Here is a 20,810-nt window from a genome sequence, read left to right as displayed (position 1 = left end):
TGGGCACCGGGATGATGGTGGATTGTTTGAGGCAGGAGGGGACCTCACATTTCTCCAGTGACTTGTTGAAGATCCTTGTGAAGATCGGAGCAAGTTGATGTGCGCAGGCTTTCAGGCATGATGGGGAGACGTTATCAGGTCCTCCAGCTTTCTTTGTTTTCATGCGCTGAAAGAGCCCGTTTACCTCTTCCTCGGAGATCTTTAGTGCAGGCAGAGGATCTGATGGTGGGGGGTTGGTTGCTTTATGGGAGGAATTTGTTCCTGAATGGGATGTGGAGAGGATGATTTGAGGTGTGAATGGCTTCTTGTCATGTCTGCAGTAGAAGCCATTCAGACGGTTGGCCAGGAGACGACTCTTCAGGATGGGTGGAGGGGCTCTTGTAGGCAGTCAGGTTTCTCAGACCAGTCCATACAACTGAAGTGTCACCAGTAGAAAGGCTGTTCTTAAGCTTCTCACTGTAGCTTCTCTTAGCTGCTTTGATCTCTTTTGTTAGTTTGTTCCTAGCCTGCCTGTACCGCGCCCAATCTCCACTGCTGTGAGCTTCTTCCTTTTCCCTGCGCAGATTCCTGAGGTGTGGAGTAAACCATGGCTTGTTATTCCCAAAGGTGCAGAAGGTCTTGGTCTGCACACATGTCCTCACAGAAACTGATGTATGATGTCACCACATCAGTTAGTTGGTTTAAGTCAGTGGCTGAAGTTTCAAAAACAGTCCAGTCTGTGCATTCAAAGCAGGCCTGTAGCATCTGCTTTGATTCCTCAGTCCACTTCTTAACAGTGTGAACCTTGGGTTTGGAAGCTCTTAGTCTCTGTCTGTAGGTTGGGATGAGGTGGATTAGATAATGATCCGAAAAACCCAGAGCCGCCCTGGTAACAGCATGATATGAGTCCTTTAAAGCTGTGTAACAATGGTCCAGTGTGTTTTTGTCTCTGGTGGGACACTTAATATGCTGTATATATATATAAAACCCTAAAACTAGCAAAAATACATATCTAAGCAACAAAAATATGGTTGATGAAAGCAAACCAAACAATAAAAAAAAAATAAGGACAAAATTTAACTACAAAAACAATCTGTAAAATATACAACAATCTTAAAAATATGTGTCCAATGCACATTACAGCCCCCTAAACCTGATAACAGGTTTTGCAGCCCTTGGCGCTGCAAAATGTTCAATTGTTTACAATTATTTCCAATAAGTCTTTTACACCTCCGGAGAGAAACTTCTGTTAGCATATTCTCTTCTGTGCAGAATTGTTTTAAATCAGCCACATTGAAGGTTGGTTTTTTTATTTAGCATGAACAGCTTGTTTAAGGTTATTTCACAGCATCTCAATTGGAATTAAGCCCAGTTTTAGACTTAATTTCTGATCCTTTAGGCCAACCCAAAACCTTATTTTTATTTTTTTATGATCCATTTAGAGGTGGACATGTTGGTATGCTTTGGATCATTGTCCTGCTGCATAACCCAAATGTACTTGAGGTAAGGTCATAAACTAATGGCTGGACATTCGTTTTCGTGGGTTTCCCACACAGAGTGAGATTCATGGGTCCATCAATTACAACAAGTTGTTCAGGTAGTGAGGCAGCAAAGAGGCCACAAACATTCACACTGCCACCACTGTGTGAAAATGATTGAAAGCACACCTTTCAAAAGGTTCAACATCTTTCGCTTCAGGTCACAGAATGACTTAAAAAAGGGATCATCAAACCTTTGCGTTCTTTTTGCTCAGCAGCGGTTTCACCTTGGATCTCTCCCATGGAGGCCATTTTTGCCCAGTCTGTTTCTTATTGTTGACTCATGAACACTGCTCCTAACTGAGGCAAGGGAGGCCTGCAGTACTTTAGATGTTGTTCTGGCTTCTTTTGTGACCTCCTGGATGAGTCATCAATGCACTCTTAGAGTAATATTGGTCAGCCGGCTACTCCTGGGAAGGTTTCATGTTTTCTCCATTTGTGGATAATGGCTCTCATTGTTATTTGCTGCAGTCCCAAAACCTTAAAAACGGCGTTGTAACCCTTTTCACACTGAAAAATATTAGTGACTGTGCTTCTCATTCGTTCTTGAATTTCTTCAAATTGGAGCCTGGTGGGTTTCTTTTGAGATTCTAGACTTTTTGTCAGACAGGTTCTATTTAAGGGATTTTTTTGACTCTACATTTTGGGCAGTGTTTACTTATTTCTGTGCACTTAGATGTTTTGTTATTTCACTGGATTTCTGTTCTTCTGTGCTAATTAGCCACCCTTCTTCAGTCCTGTATTCCCTCTTCCACCAGCTGCTCCTGACTCCCCCCTGATTAGTTCCCAGGGTGTATTGGTCCAGCCCCTGGGCCATTTGCTGCATGTCTTCCACTTAATTCTCTGCCCTTCATCCTGTCCAGCTTCAAATGAATAAAGGCCACTAGTGCCACAATAACCCTAAAAATTCAAATGTGACAAAATAGCAAAAAGCAGAGGAATCTGTAAAAGGGAAATGGTTTTCACAGCACTGTATATCTAGGGCTTTACACAGCACTATCTGCCTTGAATTTAATTTATATGGTAAAGTGAGGTAGGGCTCTTACTGGCTCACAGAGACAACAGAGAAATAATTTTGACGGCAGCACTAACTGACAGACACTGACAGGGTGTCGAGTTTCAGCTCTGTAATTACAACTCTGTGTGCACCCATCGTCTAATGTATCTACATTGCAGCGACATCTCTTCCCCATTATTCCCACTGCTATCAGCAGGAGGGGCTTCACACCACGGTGGACTGCTTGCATCGGGGAGATAAAGCATTAATTACTGTGTATGGCGGTAAATTACTTTATTTATGGGCAGAAATTACTTTGACCAGGCAGCATTACAGGTCTGCTACGCATTGCAGATCTGATTAAAATGCACGTATGTTGTTAAACTCAGTGTAACAACATGTAGACACAAGGAATGAAAGCTGCTGTTTGACCTATCCAAACAAATAAGAAGTAAGGGAGGGTCTTTGTTTCCTGTTTGAGAAAAATAAACTGTGATGGGATTTTAATTCTCCAATGAGAACTCAGGTGTTTTATTTTTCTTCAGATTTATTTTAAACAACACCTCTGGTTGCTTTTTCATGATAATGAATCACTCTGCAGAAGCTCCGCATGTCTAAAAAACACTGTTTCACTCACTGATCAATATTTACAGCACAGGTCAGAGGTTTAATACACTCATCATTAGCATTAATGCCATCCTTCAGTGGCCTTAAATAATGTTTTCTGAGCCATTCTTGGTACTTGATGGAATGATTATACGCATCACTTGAGTTAATTTAAAAAAATAGAATTGGGTGCACAAATTTGAATTTGTGGAGTTTTTTCTAATCTAAACAAGTTAAAATTGTACATACAGATTAAAATATACAGAGTCTTTAACAGCTTCTCAAACGTTTAAACAGCTTCTTCCCTCTTACCATCATCTATCAGGCTGTTATTTTCTGGTTTTCTTGTGCAGTTCTATTTTTACTATGATATTGTTGCTTTTAAAAGCATTTACATTTTGAATTTGAATTTTATCTACACTATTTGCACTTTTCTGAAACAGCTGAAACTTAAGTGTGTTCTGTTGTGGACTGTATACAGTTAAATGTGAATGACAATAAAGTGTAAGTCTATATACATTCACCCCCAATAATATTTGGATAAATGTCCCTTAGCAAGTTCCACCTCAACCACATGCTTTTTGTAGAAATCTACAAGCTTTTGGCATGATTCTAGGTGGATTTGACAAAACTTCTTATAATAAACGGCAGAGCTCATTGAAATTGGTTGGTCTTCTGTCCATGTTTAACTTATCCTGCCCAATTTTTGTTTTATCTCAAGTAAAAAAGGAAATTGCTCATGATACCTAGGAACAACCCAACTGCCACGGAGGATCGAGACCAATACATGTTTTATGGTCAGACGATACACAATTTAGCTATTAGGCCTCAGTGACACGCATGGTGGTGGCTGCATTATACTGAGGATCTGTTTTGCTTCGCATGTGACCTATGCATTGTACAAAGAAAGAGGGAATAGGGATGAAAGATTACCTTAAAATGCTTTAATTTAAACACAAACCAACAGCTAGATGGCCGAATCCTGGACACAGCCGACCTTAACATTATTGAACATTTATATCGAATGCTTAAAAGCCAGACCTGTGCCAGGAAACCAACTGGTTTAAATTAGCTCTGCCATTTCTGCCAAGAAAAGTGGTTACATATCTAGCCTGAATTATGCAAGGACCCTGTTAGCTTACAGAAAGTTACATCTGATAAAATATTAGCTGGGGTGTATATACTGTCTATATTTGAGCCTGTGTATAAAATCTTGACCCTATTTAAATGAGAGAAAATCCCCAATAAATTGAAACCTGGGCACCCAGTTATTTTCTTTAAATTCAGTCATTTTTTTTCCTGTAAAACCACTCCACACTGCGAAAAGAACAGTTCTTATAAACAATTAAAAGCTTCAAACTGACCTGACATTCATGCCCATGAGTGGCTGTGATAACTTGATATAATTTCCTATGGAAACGACTGAGTTTTCAGTGTTTTTCTCAAGTTTTGCATATTTTAAAAAATTTGACAGTGGTGGTATGTTGTATTATTTTTCTTATTATGTTAAATTTTCCTATTACTAAAAATAATAATAACGATTTATTAAATCTTAACGTGTTAAAACCCTGCGTATGTACTTTTTTTTACTGTGGCTGTAACCTTGTGGGTTTCTTTCAATGACCACATTAAAGTCACTGAGCTGTCCACTCTCTTCTCCTGGTATGTCTTTACTACTGTGGCATAAAGTTGTTTTCCATTAGCCGTAGGAAAATACTTGTTTTGATGTGACCTGCTGCAAAGAAGGCACAAACTCCTTTTTATTTTGCCTTTAGAATGAACTTTCACCACAAAGATGCCCTTCCTTCCACATTCAGTATGAAAACATTTCTCTGCCACATGCTGTAAAGAGCCCACACACATTGAGACAGGCGAGTGAAAAAGAAGCTGGAGACAGCGCTGACTTTTCGATAACCCCAGATAAGCCTGAGCAAACTAAATGATTGGCTTATGCCATCATGGCCAGGAGAAGGCTTTGCTACATGTGTGGATTATTTGATAATATTTGCTCAGTTTATCAGCCGTCAAGCACATGTGAAACTGTAAATATTTTCTCACTTTCTTTGTTTTTTACACTGGAAACAAAATCAACCCCATAGTTTCATCAAAAATACAAAATTACATCCATTTCTGCATTATGGGCCTGCAACAGTAGCAATTAAGGATGAAGGAGATGTGTAGCTTGCATGCCGTGAAAAAGTTTTTACTATGTATCAGAAATGCAACGTTGATGGTAGATTTGCTAAAAGCAGTGTCCAAGATTGCTTTGAAGAAGAAATTCAGAAGACAAGTTTAATTGCACCCTTTTGTAAAGATATATAAAAACTGTTTAAATAAATGTATGTTTTTAATTTCAGTACCACGATTTCAAACAGAAAATTTTAGAAACATCCAACCAAACTATCCTGTTGAAAGTTCCAATAATGATCCATTTTCAATTTTCATGCAACTCTTAACTATTTATATAGTTTACATCTCCTTGTAATTAAAATAGCTCTTAATGCAGCAGTCTAACAAGGTTACCAGAGCCTTTGGAAGAGAAACAGTTCCTTAGCTTTAACCATCTTCCACTGTACCTATCTGTGGAAATGTTTTTCCACATATTTATGTTTGGTTTAATGCGAAACCCATTTGGTGTGTTGGTTACCGGAAATCTCTCCAGTTATAGCAGAGTTTAGTAAATATACACGTTTGTTGTGTTTGTGGTGGTTGGACAGAAAAGACTTATTCCTAGCATCACTGAGCAACCGGTTGAGATATAGCTAGTTTGTGATGGTTGTTTTGGAGAATTGCTGACTCCAAGATGCCAATCATTGCTTCAGGTCTCTGATGCCTCTTTTCCATTGACGGTTCCAGCACCACACAGCTTCACTCAACTCTAACCTCGCTCTACTCAGCACAAAACCTTTCGTGTTTCAACTGAAACACAGTAGGTGGCAGCGTCATTTGCTGTGGACGGGAAGGTGCAGAGGAATTGGACCCCTGTATGATGTCCTATTTTTACTCCTACTTTCAAACACTTTTAGTGTTACATTGTCTTACTCCATTTAAAGCTGAATTTAGCTTTTACTCAGGAAATTACATCCTTGAATACAAAACTAAACCTTACACTGTGGGGTTGCTTTATATTCTCTGAGTTCAGAAGAATCTGGGATGGATGTGATCTTCGTTGTTAACACGTATTTAAAACCTTAATTAGAACTGACTAAGACCAAAGCTGAAAAAAGGACCCAAACAGAGAGGCACTCTCAAAGATGCTGTGATGTTGTATCAGTCACCTTGGTAAGAGTAACTCGTCTTCTTTGATGGAAGAGTTTATGCAGACCAGAACAAAGTCTTAACACAATAAGCATCCTTTCCAGGAACATCTATTGATTCTTGATAAGACAATGACAGCTGTATACAAAAGTCAATGGACATCCATTGTTTGGAGGGGTTGCATGTATTGGAATGTATTGCAGGCTTGCAATACAGAAGTGGATGCTCACTGTGTATTAAAGGGATAAATCAAGTTCTTGGGATCAAACATTACCTCGTTAAAAATGCTTTCCAAACAGTTAGTTAAAATTCCACCTTTATATCAAACCCTTCCGTCCACTTTGAGCTTAAAAGTTTCTCAATTCAAATTTCTTTCTGATCTGTCTTACAACCATGTCCATCGGCCTTTTAGTCCACAAGTAGAGTGGGAGCTAATGAGACCAGAAACAAAGCCTCCTTGGCTAATTACCACTTCAGTCCACCAACTATTGTACAGACTGCTGGAAGTTAAAAGCTTTTACATTTGTTGCTTTGTGATATTATGTTTCCACTGTTGGTATTTTGCTGAAATAACACTTTATTTGCATTAAAGACATCGAACTGCAGTGCAACAACCCTAGTGTTGCAAGAAAAGTGCGAAAGGCTCTTCATAATCCCGCAGAACAAATTCGACTTGATATGGACAAATGTTAGCTATGCCAGGACATTATAAGAAATTTGTAGTCAACTATGCTACTAGGATCTGATTTGAAGACATATGGATTTCCCCAGCATTTAAACTGCCACCAGTATGGTGTAGTTTTACAGTATCACAGTGAAATTGAAGACGACCAGCTTGTGCAGACAGAGGCTGAGATAAATATGCATGTTAATTGAGTCATTTATATAGAATGTAAAGGTGTAGAGTAACAGTACCTTAGAGTAAATATGATGGAAATCAATTTTATAGACAAAATACCCCAAAGCACTACTTTATTTATAATAGATTAACTTTTAAGAAATAAATCACTGTCAAGAGAGACATGTTTTAAATCGTGCACCCTAACCGGTCCATGTGGATGACTTTAAAACATTGTGCATAATATACAGCAGACAGATTGAATTGTTGTACTTTTCTATTTCACCCAACATTTACAACAGTACCATAAATGACCTATGAAAAAGTCTGTGAAAACATGGATGCAAATAAAAGCTTTACCTAAGCCTATATGAGCTTTTAGAGATGCTGTAATATAACAGATGCTAAAACAATTTACTCAGGCAGCTCACCTTTTCCTTTTTCTTTCTGTCACATTTAGCATAACAAGTATTACAGCATCACTGTGAAAATGTCCAACACAATCACTGGTATATTCTGATAAGAGTTAAACTACATTTAAAGTTTTAAAACGCTAGCACTGCGGCAGCCCACACAGAGATACATGTTAGAGCTCGGTGAAATAAATGCAAAGCCCCCTCTGTTATCAGGCAAGTTCAAACAGCCTCTCTGCAGCTAATGGAGATGTTGATTACCGGCAGAGCAAAGGATAGCTCCCAAACTGAAATCCCAGAGGAGAACTGTTGAGACTTAGGTGGACATGGAGTCTCTCCTGCTCTCTTTGTGGTGCTATTTCAGAATCAAAATGCTCACCATTCATATATTATTCAACATATTTCACTCCACTGTTTCTCTTTCTGTTCTCACACACACCATTTACTCCCAGCCCACTTGGTGGAGCTGTATGTATTTTTGGAGCTGCTGATACGTAGTGGCCTTTCTCTCACTCTGTGGCCCTTTGGTGTTGGGTTGGCTCAAACCGTTTTGTGGAAAACACGTGTTCTTCAGTTAAACATATGAGTCTTTTCCTTCACATCCGATGACATAATTATAAATTAATCTTTTATAATTTTGTCTGGAAAATGTCAGGGAGAATTTAAACACCTGTCTCAGTTAAAGCCATGATGACACAAACAGATGTCTTCTTTTTTCAAACCTCAAAATTTACTCAAATGTGTATGTTAAGGATAGGAACTGTAAACACACTCACATGAATACCTATCAATACCTAAATTAACTTTGAATGTTTTCATACATTTTTAGAAACTGAAAGGATTGAAATCTGGATGTATTGTACATCCCGAAGCATTGACTTATATCACCAAACAGTAATTCAAAGCTAAAAACCCAAAGTTTATCCTGAAATAGGAAATGATTTAGAAGTGTCTGATGTTTCTAAAGACGGGAGTTTATTTTGTGCTGTTACACATAACAGTGCTATCCATAGTTATTTGTAAAAAATTATAAATGATTTTCTGCAGTAGAAAGTTCTCACAATGATTTAATCATTGAGGGAAAACAAAATCACCTAAATAACTAAACTACGTGAAACAAAATTAATATAATGTACATGTTACTTTTTAAAGTGTCTTTAATTTACAAAAAAGATGCTGATCAGAGCTTTGTTTTTGATTTCCGCTCTGTTTTTGTAAGCTTTGACTTGCTAATACTGATTTTAGCCTATTCCCACCTTTAATGGCTGTTATTATTTAGGTTGGTCTCAGAGTTGAGGTCACACTGCTGTGGGACGGAGCAATTACTGTAAAAAACTTTCTTTAGTCTTAGATCTTTAGCGTTAGTAAAACATTCTTACCCTAAAGATTTCCAAAATCTTGCCAACATTTCCCAGTCTAACATATTCCATGACAGACAGAGAACCACTGCTCAGAAGGATAAAACAGAACGACATTGCCCCATTCTGCTGGCCCTTTCTGTTATCTGTTAAAAGTCTCGCTCTCTTGCTTTCCACAGAGATGTCTTATCATGTCGTAGAAAATACAAATTCCAATTAAACGACTTTTAACATTTTTCTGTACTCCCATTGACTCCCACACCTTACTGACACTGAAAATATCTAAATCTTCTTCCCTCAGTAACTGCGCTGTCCACACCAAAGACTGTTGTTTGTCAGCATGAGGTAATAGCACAGTCAATGATGAATACAGGTCTGATAATTGAGGTTCCAACCACTGGTCAGAGATGATCAAGCTTAAAAATTGGCCATTCTGGACAGCAGTTGAATAATAAGTGCAATTTTAATTTCTGTTTAACTTCCTTCTTCATTGGGTTATAAATATGGCATGGCATATAGGCTAATTTCTCCCAGTCACTCTTCAAAATAGGAAAGACATAAGATAATACCGTTCCATCTGTGTTTATGTCTTTATAAGACCATTAATTGACCCACAGAAAATAGCTAATCACCAGAACCTGCCAATATCTACAGTTAGAGAAATAATTATAAATGAGGAGTGAGGAGGATGATAAGGCAGGTAAGACAAATTCTCCAAAGCTCACTTTTTTCAGTGTGAGTTTATGCTGCAGCAGTAAACTGTGAATTTATTTTAAAGTTCTTTTTTATATATCTTTATCTGAAGTGCAAACAATTTTGGAAGGTGCTGTCCGGTTGAATGCACTGGTGGATTGCATTGTGGATAGAATTGATTTTGTCTTTTCAGTGCTGAGAAAAACTATCTTCTCCCTTACAGATAGCTTCTGTTTTTAATTTTTTTGGCACTCTTAAATGTTTTCGACCAAATTTTACCCACACACACACACACACACACACACACACACACACACACACACACACACACACACACACACACACACACACACACACACACACACACACACACACACACACATTTCTTTGGAAAGGCTGTTTAATTTCTACAGCCACACCCAGGCCTGGTTACTGCCAGATCTCTAGAATCAGAAATTCACATAAATGAAACCTTTCTGACAACATAAATTAGGCCACAACATCTCAAAAAACAAAACATCATGGGCCAATCTTAAGAACTTAATGAACAGATGAGAAATGAGCAATGGACAACCCTCCAAGGAGTGGGAGCCTATCAAACTACCTACCAACCTACAAAACTCATAGGCTCTAACAGGGGTCTGCAACCTTTACAGTCCAAAGAGACATTTTTGCCCTCATTCCAGCAAAATAAAACTCGTTTAGAGCAACAAATGTTTCATGACCTTTAGACTAAAAACAAGTTCACATTCTTGATAAATATCTACTAAAAGAAATCTGATGTAATTTTTAAAGAAATGCCATTTTATTTCTGTTCTTTCGTTTTAAAATAAAGAAAAAAAACTAACTTTTGCAAAATGATGATGAATACATTTTCTTCAATGGGATGCTGATATTTGTGGAGCATGATTTTAAAAAAGCACATAGTTTCCAACCTAATGACAAGACAAATAGATCTAAAATAATACTACTGGTATTTTAGTGTCATATTGTTGTGGAAATTCAGTGCAATTATTCAGTGAAAAGAAGCATTTGTTTTTATATCTTTATTCAAAAACATTAGTTGGTTCTTTAGCATTTTTGCCCAAAGTTATTAAGAGCCATTGTGGAGGGTCCAAAGAGCCACTTGCGGCTCTGGAGCCACTAGTTGAAGACCACCTTACTAACAGCTAAGGCCAATGTTCATGATTCCACAATAAGAAATAGACTGGCATCCATGGGAACGTGCTGAGTTAAAAAAAAAAACCCTAGTAGTAAGTATATTTGCATAAATGTCCCTCTAAAGCTAACCATGCATGGGAAACATTGGTATGCATTATAACTCATCAATGTAAATTATTTTGAGGTGTCCAAATCTGTTAAAACTCTGTTTGTCTGAAGGGCAATTTCAAATGCATGAAAGGAATCACAATATTAACAATTAAGTAAAATTAAACACAATTAAATGATTATATTGAATGTAGTCCCTAAAAGAATCACTAATCAAAGTATTTGTAATCATAAAAATATAATTATTAATTAACTAATTCTAACTTCCTTCGAGATAGGGTGAGGAGCTCAGCCATCTGGGAGGGACTCGGAGTAGAGCCGCTGCTCCTCCACATCGAGAAGAGCCAGTTGAGAAGGCTTGGGCATCTATACCGGATGCCTCCTGGACGCCTTCCTCTGGAGGTGTTCCAGGCACGCCCCACCGGGAGGAGGTCCAGGGGACGGCCCAGGACACGCTGGAGGGACTATGTCTCTCGGCTGGCCTGGGAACGCCTTGGGCTCCCCCTGGAGGAGCTGGAGGAGGTATCTGAGGAGAGGGACATCTGGACATCTCTGCTGAGTCTGCTGCCCCCGCGACGGAAAACAACGAGTACGAGTACGGGTACGGGTACGGGTACGGTAACGGGTACGGGTACTAAAGGGGATTCTGAAAGGTTGGAAAACAAGTGTTTGGATTTTCTCAGATGAAAAAAGAGCTAACTTTATGAAGTGGTCTCTTTCTTTCTCGAAAGGTAACCTCACATGTTCCACAGATAATGGGAACTTTCCAAATATTTGACTTCACTTTAGGAAATATTTGGAAAGGAAATACAGAACTGACCAGAGAATGGCCTTGACATACATTGATGAGGCACCTTACTCTTAGTCTTGGGTCTCAACATGTCACATTTCAGTAAAACGGACTCGAGTCCTGCTCTTCAACCCTGTGGATGGAAAATCTCTGCACAACATTCGCTGAACCTGGTATCCAGGTTGTCTCTGCAGGGAGGCACTGGCTATTTTCTTCTCACCACAGGTGCTGGAGGTTCAGCTGTTCCAGTCTTTGACATTCAGATGCAAATGGTAATACATTCGAAAAACCATTGTCCTGAAAGATTGAAGAATGATTTTGATGAATAAAACAACTTAACCAAATTATAAACGAGTTGATCCAGGCTTGGTTAGACTGATTTGGTACCACATCTGGTTTCGTCATCTGCTGGTTAGTCAATTATTGGTTTCTCCAATTCTCTTTCATCGACCCAATGACTGCCATTCCAGATAAGAATATCCTCGTCTGCAGCCAGTGTATTCCCTCAAGGTTTACAGCATTCACTTGGAAAAAGGTGCAGGTGAAGCTGAACCATTAACTGTAAATATGATTATTTCAACATTCATTCACATGCGTTTAACTTTGATTAAATGTTCTAACAGAAACATTGAATTTTAAAAATCTTGTGAGCACAATCTGTGGAATCAAATGATGATTTTCAGCATTCTGGGTCAGATTGTTACACCAGTGTATGCTCAATTATGTCCAAGGTCAGTTTCTGTGCTTTTCTCAACACTGCTGACCAGAAACAACACAAAGACTAAGGAAAACATTTTCACAGCTCTGTATTTGGTGTTTTTCTAATGTGTGTGTCAGTAAGTGAGATAGAGTTTGTCCCATAAACCGTTTTTTCAAGAAAACAGGTTGACAAAAAATGTACTGGTAGAAAATCAGTACAAGAATAATAGAAAAACTTTTAAATCCTATTTTGACATCATTTGAGATTCACCTTAACTGGTGTCAGCAGTGTTCTAAAGCCACAGTGCTGATTATTAAAGAAAAGGGAAAGCAAAGATGTGTAAGAAGAATAACAGACTGGTTTTTATTTACATAATAATGTATGTCGTGTTCAGCTCTTGTTTTTGTTGTCATTGAACAACCGCACAAATATCTCTTTGTAGATCACGATAGGATGTTTATTTTCCGAGCCACGACTCTCCACACAGTGCAGCCCGGTGGCCGCTGCACGCTGCCTCCAGTAGATTCCTTCTCACAAAGCTTTGAAAGGGCATATTTAATGACCTCTCATTATCATGTCTCTGAGGAAATCATTTCCAAACCGCCTCTACTTCACTGATTAGGCCTCGAAGGATTTTGCTGATGTTATTTCCACTTCCTCCGTCTTGCCTTCTAATGCAACAAAGTCTCGCAAGTTCTCATTTGTATGAATGCTCTTCCTTGACCCAACTTTCCCCAGAGTATTATTTAAGCTGTTTTCCCTCTGCAATTACTTTTTCTTCAAACATGTCTTCTCATTTTGTTGAACTCTTTCTTTGCTCCTTTTTTCTTCTCTTTCAACAGAATGATACCTGGTCAGAACTCTACTCCTTTGCAGTTTTCAAGGCAATGAGCCACATGCTGTGCATTGGTTATGGTCGGCAGGCCCCGGAGAGTCTGTCAGATATCTGGTTGACAATGCTCAGTATGATAGTGGGAGCAACCTGCTACGCTGTCTTTATTGGCCATGCAACAGCTCTGATCCAGTCCCTGGACTCATCCAGACGACAGTATCAAGAAAAGGTGAGGGAACAACCCCGTCCCATGTCCTCAACACTTCATTTACTCTTTTTTTAATGAAAATGCTTCAGATCCTGTGTACAATGCTTACATTTTCCATAAAGTAAGGTTTAATATTTTGGAAATCCACCCAAACACTTTGGCTAGCATCAACTTGATGAGTATATTAGATATAGTAAATATGTCTATATACTCTATATCTATATTTTTTACCCTGATCATTTCCTTGAACTAAGAATCTATCTGAACATATTAAAATCAGTAATGGTTAACAAATGTGAAATATATTTTTCTTTTAATTATGACGACACATAAAGAAGTGCCACTAAGAACAGTGAGAACTGAGAATATTAAAAACTTTAAATCAAATCTTAGAAAGATGTGGGGATTGTTTCATGCTATCCTAAAGAAAGCTTTTGCTGAAAGAAAGCCAAAGGAAGTCCAGTTTAATGGTTGCCATAAACCATTTAGAGCAAGAAGATGCTTTGTACACATAAGACCTAAAATAAACTTTTGGCCTACATACAAAATGCTGAAAATCACAACATAAACCATGAAACATGGTGGTGGCAGCCTAATGCTGTGGGGATGCTTTTTTTCTGCATAGACAGGGAAGCTGGTCAGACTTTGCCTGGATGGAGCTAAAGCAGGGCGATCCTGAAAGAAAACCTGTTATGGGCGGTAAAGGACTTTGAGTCTAGGGTGGAGATTTAACTTCCTTTCAAACGACCCTAAATATACAGCTGGAGCTACAATGTAATGATTTAGATCAATGCATATTCGTGTGTCAAAATAGTCCAATTCATCTTACCAGACTGAACTTGAGCTCACATAAAATCCCAATAAAATACATTGTAGTTTGTGGTTGAAATGCAACAAACAGTAAATACTTCTGTGAATACTTTGCAAAGCACTGTAGGATTGTACCAACATGTTAAATGTAGCAGAGAGAAAAATGGGACTTTATCACAACTGGAATAAAACTAAAACCAGTTTAATTTAGTTAATTCATTTTTTATTTCTTTATTCTCTCCTGGTAATCTAAATTTATTTTTTCTCCCAAACTCAAAATATCTGATTATTTCAACTTCTTCATGCTTTGCATCCTAATTTGGGCATTTTTACATCTCAATAATTTATAAATCTAATTTAAGTCCAACAACCAGAGTTATTCAAGACTTGGATTTTATTAAGTAACAGAAAAGTGCAACACCAACTAACTAGAGCAATTTGTTAGGTTATGACCCTTACCCCACAATTATCTGATTCCTGCCATGAGGTAGTATTTAACACACACAGATGTTTTTGTGTTTAGAAACAAAGCCATGCCTGCTGGGTGCTGCAGCAGTGGCCTGTGGTGCTCACAGCTCAGCCTCTCTGTTTCCAAGCAGAGTCTCGCTTGCTGGTAAGCAGTGGCTGCTCTGCTGGCTGTCAGCAGCCAATCAGAGACTGCGGGTGTGTTTGACCAGGTAGAGCCACGTTGGTAAGGGCTGGGCATATAAAGGCTGTGTATGCGTGCGTGTGTGTGCGCACACTCTCCCACGTTGTGATGTCCCCTTGGGCAGCAGTAGAATTGATGAGGCAGCAGACCCATGTGTCCTGCCAATGTCATCCTGAAGATGACGTAAGCAAGCATGGCTGCCCTCCTCTTTGTCTCTTCCTGATAACTCTCAACCCACACTATATATTGTGTCAAACTATTCTACTTCATGTATTATCCTCCTCCTATCCTTATCTCCATCTCTTCAATGTCTCCACCTGGTTCTCTGCTTTATTGCCTCCTTCATCTCACTTCCGTTTCACCTCCTGATCTAAATTTCTCTCTGTTTTCTCATCTTCTGCATTCTCTGTCCTCTCTGGGGGTGGTGTCCTTGAAAGGTGCAGTGCTACAGCTATACGGCTGCTACAGGGAGCAAAGCAAGGGGGAGGGGAAACCTGTGGGAGAACGAGTCCTGGATACTTGATGGCTGTGTGTCTCCATTTGAATTTAGAGGGTGCTTTTTATTTGTCCACCATTCGCAGAGGCAACAATAGTACAAGTCCTGGTCAATAAATTAGTTTGGGAACAAACAGTTAAAAACAAATTGATGTGGTTTTTGGGTATTTTATGTGACAAAACAGTGCATAATTATTAAGTGGAATGAAAATAACACATAGTTGTATTTATTTACTTTATTTTTACAAATAAACATCTGGAAAATGTGGCATGCATTTGGTTTTAGCCCGTCTGAGTCAATACCTCTGGTCTTTATTCAAAGACCAGAAGTATTGTGGCAGATTCTCGAATATATATACATCTGGACTTGGACTAGGCCATTCTAACACATTAATATCCATTGATTAAACAGCTGTTCCATTGTAGATGTGGTTGTTTACCATCAGTTTCCTGCTGGAGGATCAATCCCCAGTGTCAAGACTTCTTCAGCTTGTAACTGGTTTTGTTCCAGGGATGCCCTCCATCCATCTTTAGGTCAACCATGTCAAATATCTAAGATAAGGAAACATAAAATAAGAATATACACTACCAAGGTGATCACCACAGAGCTTTTCACTTCTCATACTTAAAAAAAGAATTGAATAACGCTAGATCTCTCAGATTTCATTTCAGGTCTTTTTTTCTGATTTTTGTTCTTGTTGTTTAAGACACTAATTTCAGAAATTGTTGACGTTTTCTTATGCCTGACACCTCTTTTTTCCTCCCTTTTTAAAAATTCCTAACTAAGCACGGCCTACACAATATGCTGTCATGGTCAGGGATAAGGACTGGACTGTAAAAGGGCCCAAAGGATATTTATTTTACTTTTAGAAAGCTTTGGAAAGGCTGATGAAGACGTTTCTAAAGATGCTATGAAACTCTGACTCTTTGGAGAATAAATATGTAAAGAACCTAAAACCTTAAAAAATTATGTACATGCAATTAAGTCAAATGTGTTTGTATGTGTATTCACATGCTTTTTAACGTTTTCTTGTATAACTTCCTCCCATCCCAGCTCTGGGTTATTTTCCTGCAGAAAAGTTCATTTCTTAGAGCTGTTTTTTCTGACCAGTTGTCAGATTTTCTTTTTTGGGGAGGATTAGTATTTTAGCTGAGGATATGTGAATTACAAAAAAATATGAACTAAACTGCACACAGCAGAGAAGTGCAGGCTATGCCACTGTGGCTGATGCTTGTGCTGCTGGGTGGATTTGCCGTGTCGACAGACAGGACTAAAAGTGACATTATAATCATTTTGAGGGTGTAAGCAAAATAAGACCGCTGGCAGTGTGTAACAGTCCCAGTGTGAAGGTTTCACTTTCAGCCCAGAGTTTATGTAAGGCTATATAAATAGAGAATTGAACTACAATTGCTCTGGTGCAAATATGTGGTACTTAGATATTGCAATGTAAGAAAGTGGAGGCCCCCCAAACAGGGCTGCATAATGTATTGAATATATTTCATACTTGTAATATCACTGTGCTCAAAATGAATATGATAAAGGACTGTTTGGAATACAATATTCGTTGGCTAATATAGCAGATATTCACAGCTCAGCTGACCATTAATGGAAGTTTTCATTTTCCTTTTACTTCACAGCAATGTACTAGTCTGTGTTGGTCTATAACTAAAATTCACCCCATCATACATGGCGGTTTGTGGTTGTAATGTGACCGAATGAGGTAAAGTTTGAGGGGTGTTAATACCTTTGCAAAGCACTGTATGTTTAGGCTAGATGCTAAAAGTAGCAGAGAGCAAAATTGGGATTTATCGCAACTGAATATGTCTCAGAGTTTTAACAATACTGATAATAAACGTGCAGCAATAACATAGAAAGAGAAGTGTTACATAATGGAAGCAGGATTAATCAGTTTCTAAGTAGGCAATACAGTTTTTATTTTTATTTTTTAATATATATATTTCTTTTTTTTTTTGGATGTCCAAATTAATTACAGTTGGACAATAAATGGCTTAACAACACAATTTTTTGGACAAATTTGAACACAATTTAAAACAATGATACCTAGGGACCGTTTTTGCCAGTGTCAATGTAATTTAAATGAAAACCTAAACCTAGAATAATATGTTGGCTAGGTCATATACTTTTGGTCAAAAGCGGGTTACATTGAGGTGAATATCTTATATTTTATTGATAAAATTGGCTGAAATGCAACAAAAACCTAAATCTGTATTTTATTAAATTGTCTAAATATTTGTTATTAGTGTTTTTCACTGACTTTGTATTAAAAGATACCACATGAATTTGACAATCTTGGAAGAAAGCCGAAGAAACAGAGAAAGGTTTGTACAAATTAACAAGTAACAAAGTTTAGATCAACACATGAGTTGGCAATAGATGAGGTTAGACAGATTGATTGTGTAAAAACGTTTTTATATTTCCAATCAAGCATGCATACTTGCTTGAAACTCTTTTAATTATAAAAATGTTTAGGTCCCATAGATATTTGGAAATGTCTATGGGTCCACTGCATTGTCCAGAGTAAGATGTTTTCTTTATTGCATCCAGCTACTAAAATGATAATCTGCATTTTTGTCCAAATGGAAAGTCCTATCTCTTAATTCTTCATTAATACTTATTCAATTTGATGTCTTTAAGTAAAAATGCACGATCAAAGAAACCCAAAAATACTTTTTCACATTTGGCCTAAAAGTTGCATTTGGCTCAACATTTGTAACAGTTTGATCATTTCTTTTTCAATGAAAACTGCTCAGTTTTATAACTCCAAAGGCCCATCTGTTGCAGTGATAACCTCCTCTCAGAGGTTTAACACTGAATCAGCTCTTAGTGGATGTTAAAGAACAGATATTGGAGACCAAGCTCAGTCAGCCAAACATAGGAACAGACTAAATTCAAAGCTCGCTGTAAGGATCTTCAGGATGTTTTCTTATCCTCAGCTCGTTAAACAACAGTCTTTTTTTCACCCTAAACTTGTCATTGATTTCTCCAGTTACCCAGAAGCATGCCGACATAGCAGAGATAGTGGCTTTAGTTGCATTGGATCATATTCAAAACTCTGGCCAGAAGAAGACAAAAAAAATGAAAGCATTTAATGAACCAACACTTATCATGCATGATCTTCAAGTTGTCAACCCCTTTGAATGCACTCTAAGATTTTATAAATTTCCTAAGAAGCTCCATGACATTTAATGAGACTTTGTTCTGTGTGAGGCCTCACAGTGTGTTGTCACTCCCTCTGTACGCATCTCGGAATTAAAGGCAGACAAGACGAGCTCAGACTTACCGCTATCTGATCCTCCTTCCTTTCGGTGACTGTGCTTCATATTGTAATGAGCCAACTTAGCTGGGAACAAATTAAGTGAATGAATTATGTGCCTCAAATGACTGTTCAGGCTAAACCTAAATTAGAATTGTAGAATTTGTGTAATGAATGAGAGGATAATAAAACAGATGGCTTAATAAGGTTAATGAGGATAATACATACAAATAAAAATATGTATTTCAATAGAAATTGTCCATAAATTTTCCTGTGACTGTCAACAAATTGTTCTAAATCCCCAAACAGTAATTTAGACGAGAAAAAAATGTCAAGTGAATTTGAATTAGTTTCAGAATACACTGTGCCAGCATGAAGCTGTAAATACACATTGCTTCATTGGTCCCCGTGTGACGGTGTGAGGCACCGATTGAACCTTTGGGCTCAAAGACAAGTCAAGTCATCAGTGTGTCACTATCTAACGCAATGCACTTTTAATCTGCCTCATTAGTTCAGAATTTGCTGAGTCAGATGCTGCAAAATCAGCTGTACGGTCGCTGCATCTCTACCTGTTTGGTATTTCCCTTCAATGACAGACTCGCCCACAGACACACCTTTCTTACAATCAGCAATGTATTTACTGCAGGGCAAACCAGCTTCAGTGTTAGTGACGGCAAGTCGGGTAGTTGTGACACAAGGTCATTTCTTCAGGCTGCTATCCATCTGCAGATATCAGGATGCAGAGTCACTCATGCAGGTGAGAGTTTGTGTCGGGCAACTCCAAAGAGCTGTGCACCTGTCTATGTAAGTGTAGTGTTTTCAGAGCGATGTGCATTTGTTGATTTTCTTCCGTTCCAGATTTGAGGAGTGCACAACTAACACTGGTGTCAACAGATTTTCCCACCTGGGTTGTAGACCTGTGCGGCTCCTCCAGTTACCATTGGCCAATTCTCTGATTATTTCTCTTGTTACCTGGCATGTCGCTTTAGATGTATGGCCATGTCATGGAATGTGTACAGACTTACCATACTTCTTCCAGTTTTGGGATACTGTTTTAAAACCTAAGCCTACTTTAAACGTCTTGATAACTCTTTACCTGTCCTTTTTGCTCTGTTACTTTTTCTTCATGAGGCTGTTTGTCCACTAATGTTCCCAAACAAAACCTCTGAGGCTTTCACAAAAACAGTTGGTGACTGGATGTAGTCTAGGGGTATCTGACTAAAGGAAGTTTACAAATCCACACTGCACTTTTCAGAGTTGTATACCATTTTCTATTTATTTATTTTAAATTAGCATTTTAACTTTTCTTATTTTCATGCTTAGATTTTACTATTCTTGATAAAAAGCTTTGTATCATATTCCTCACACTTTGTGTTGGTGTATCAGATAAAAACCCAGTAAAACATATTAAAGTTTGTGATTTTAATGAGACAAACTGAGAGAAAATTTTGTAAAGCACAGTGGAAAATCTTAAGTAAATATTAAAATAGAGTGATGCAAGGGAATGTGAAAGGTAAAGATTTTATTGCCCTGAGCAGAAATGATGTGCAGCATTCAGTCTGTGTACACATCTATTCAGCTGAGCAGAACTGAAATGTTTGCCAATTGTGGTTTATTATAGAAGCAGAGAGGCAGGCTGTCTGTTTCTGACAATAAACAATTTCCTCTGCAGAAGTTTAGATGTTGCTCTCGAGGACCCAGAGCTTATAAAATTGCCTGAGCAGGTGGACCTTGTTGTTTTGCTTGGGGCCTCTGGCAGGACATGCAATGTTGTCTGCAGCAGGAATGAACTTGGGACCTTGCATTTATTGGACTTGCAACAGTGAGGTGAACCTATTGAAGGTAAGATCAGAGGATGCTGATACCTCAGGTTGTGTTTTGGGAACCTTGTGATAGATGGTGTATTAATGGTGATTTCCTTCGTCCCTGAAAGTTATGTGTACTCAGCGTCTGTCAGGCTATTCACTTCTTAAAATTTTGGACAGCTTTATAGCTTCTGGGTTGCGCTGTGGTTTTGTGAGGCTTTACGTTTGAGCTGGGCTGAAGTGTACACAGTCTGACAGCAAAATACAAGGAGAAATCTCTACCAGCAGCTAACTGTT

At 38.3% G+C, this 20,810-nt stretch overlaps 1 protein-coding gene across 2 annotated transcripts in view; it reads left to right on the top strand.

Annotated features, from left to right (window-relative positions):
• LOC124870638 (potassium/sodium hyperpolarization-activated cyclic nucleotide-gated channel 2-like) overlaps positions 1-20,810 on the top strand; it is a 53,578-nt gene that overhangs the window by 19,349 nt on the left and 13,419 nt on the right. For both annotated transcript variants that reach the window (XR_007038847.1, XM_047369455.1), the window contains exon 4: positions 13,282-13,500. Coding sequence is in view for 1 of the 2 variants with exons in the window: in XM_047369455.1 (XP_047225411.1) it covers positions 13,282-13,500 (219 nt within the window). In the remaining variant the exon portion in view is untranslated. The remainder of the gene's footprint in view (positions 1-13,281; positions 13,501-20,810) is intronic.

The sequence above is a fragment of the Girardinichthys multiradiatus genome, chromosome 6, assembly GCF_021462225.1.
Source record: "Girardinichthys multiradiatus isolate DD_20200921_A chromosome 6, DD_fGirMul_XY1, whole genome shotgun sequence".
In the NCBI taxonomy this organism is placed as follows: Eukaryota; Metazoa; Chordata; class Actinopteri; order Cyprinodontiformes; family Goodeidae; genus Girardinichthys; species Girardinichthys multiradiatus.
This window is presented reverse-complemented; position numbering and strand designations above follow the sequence as displayed.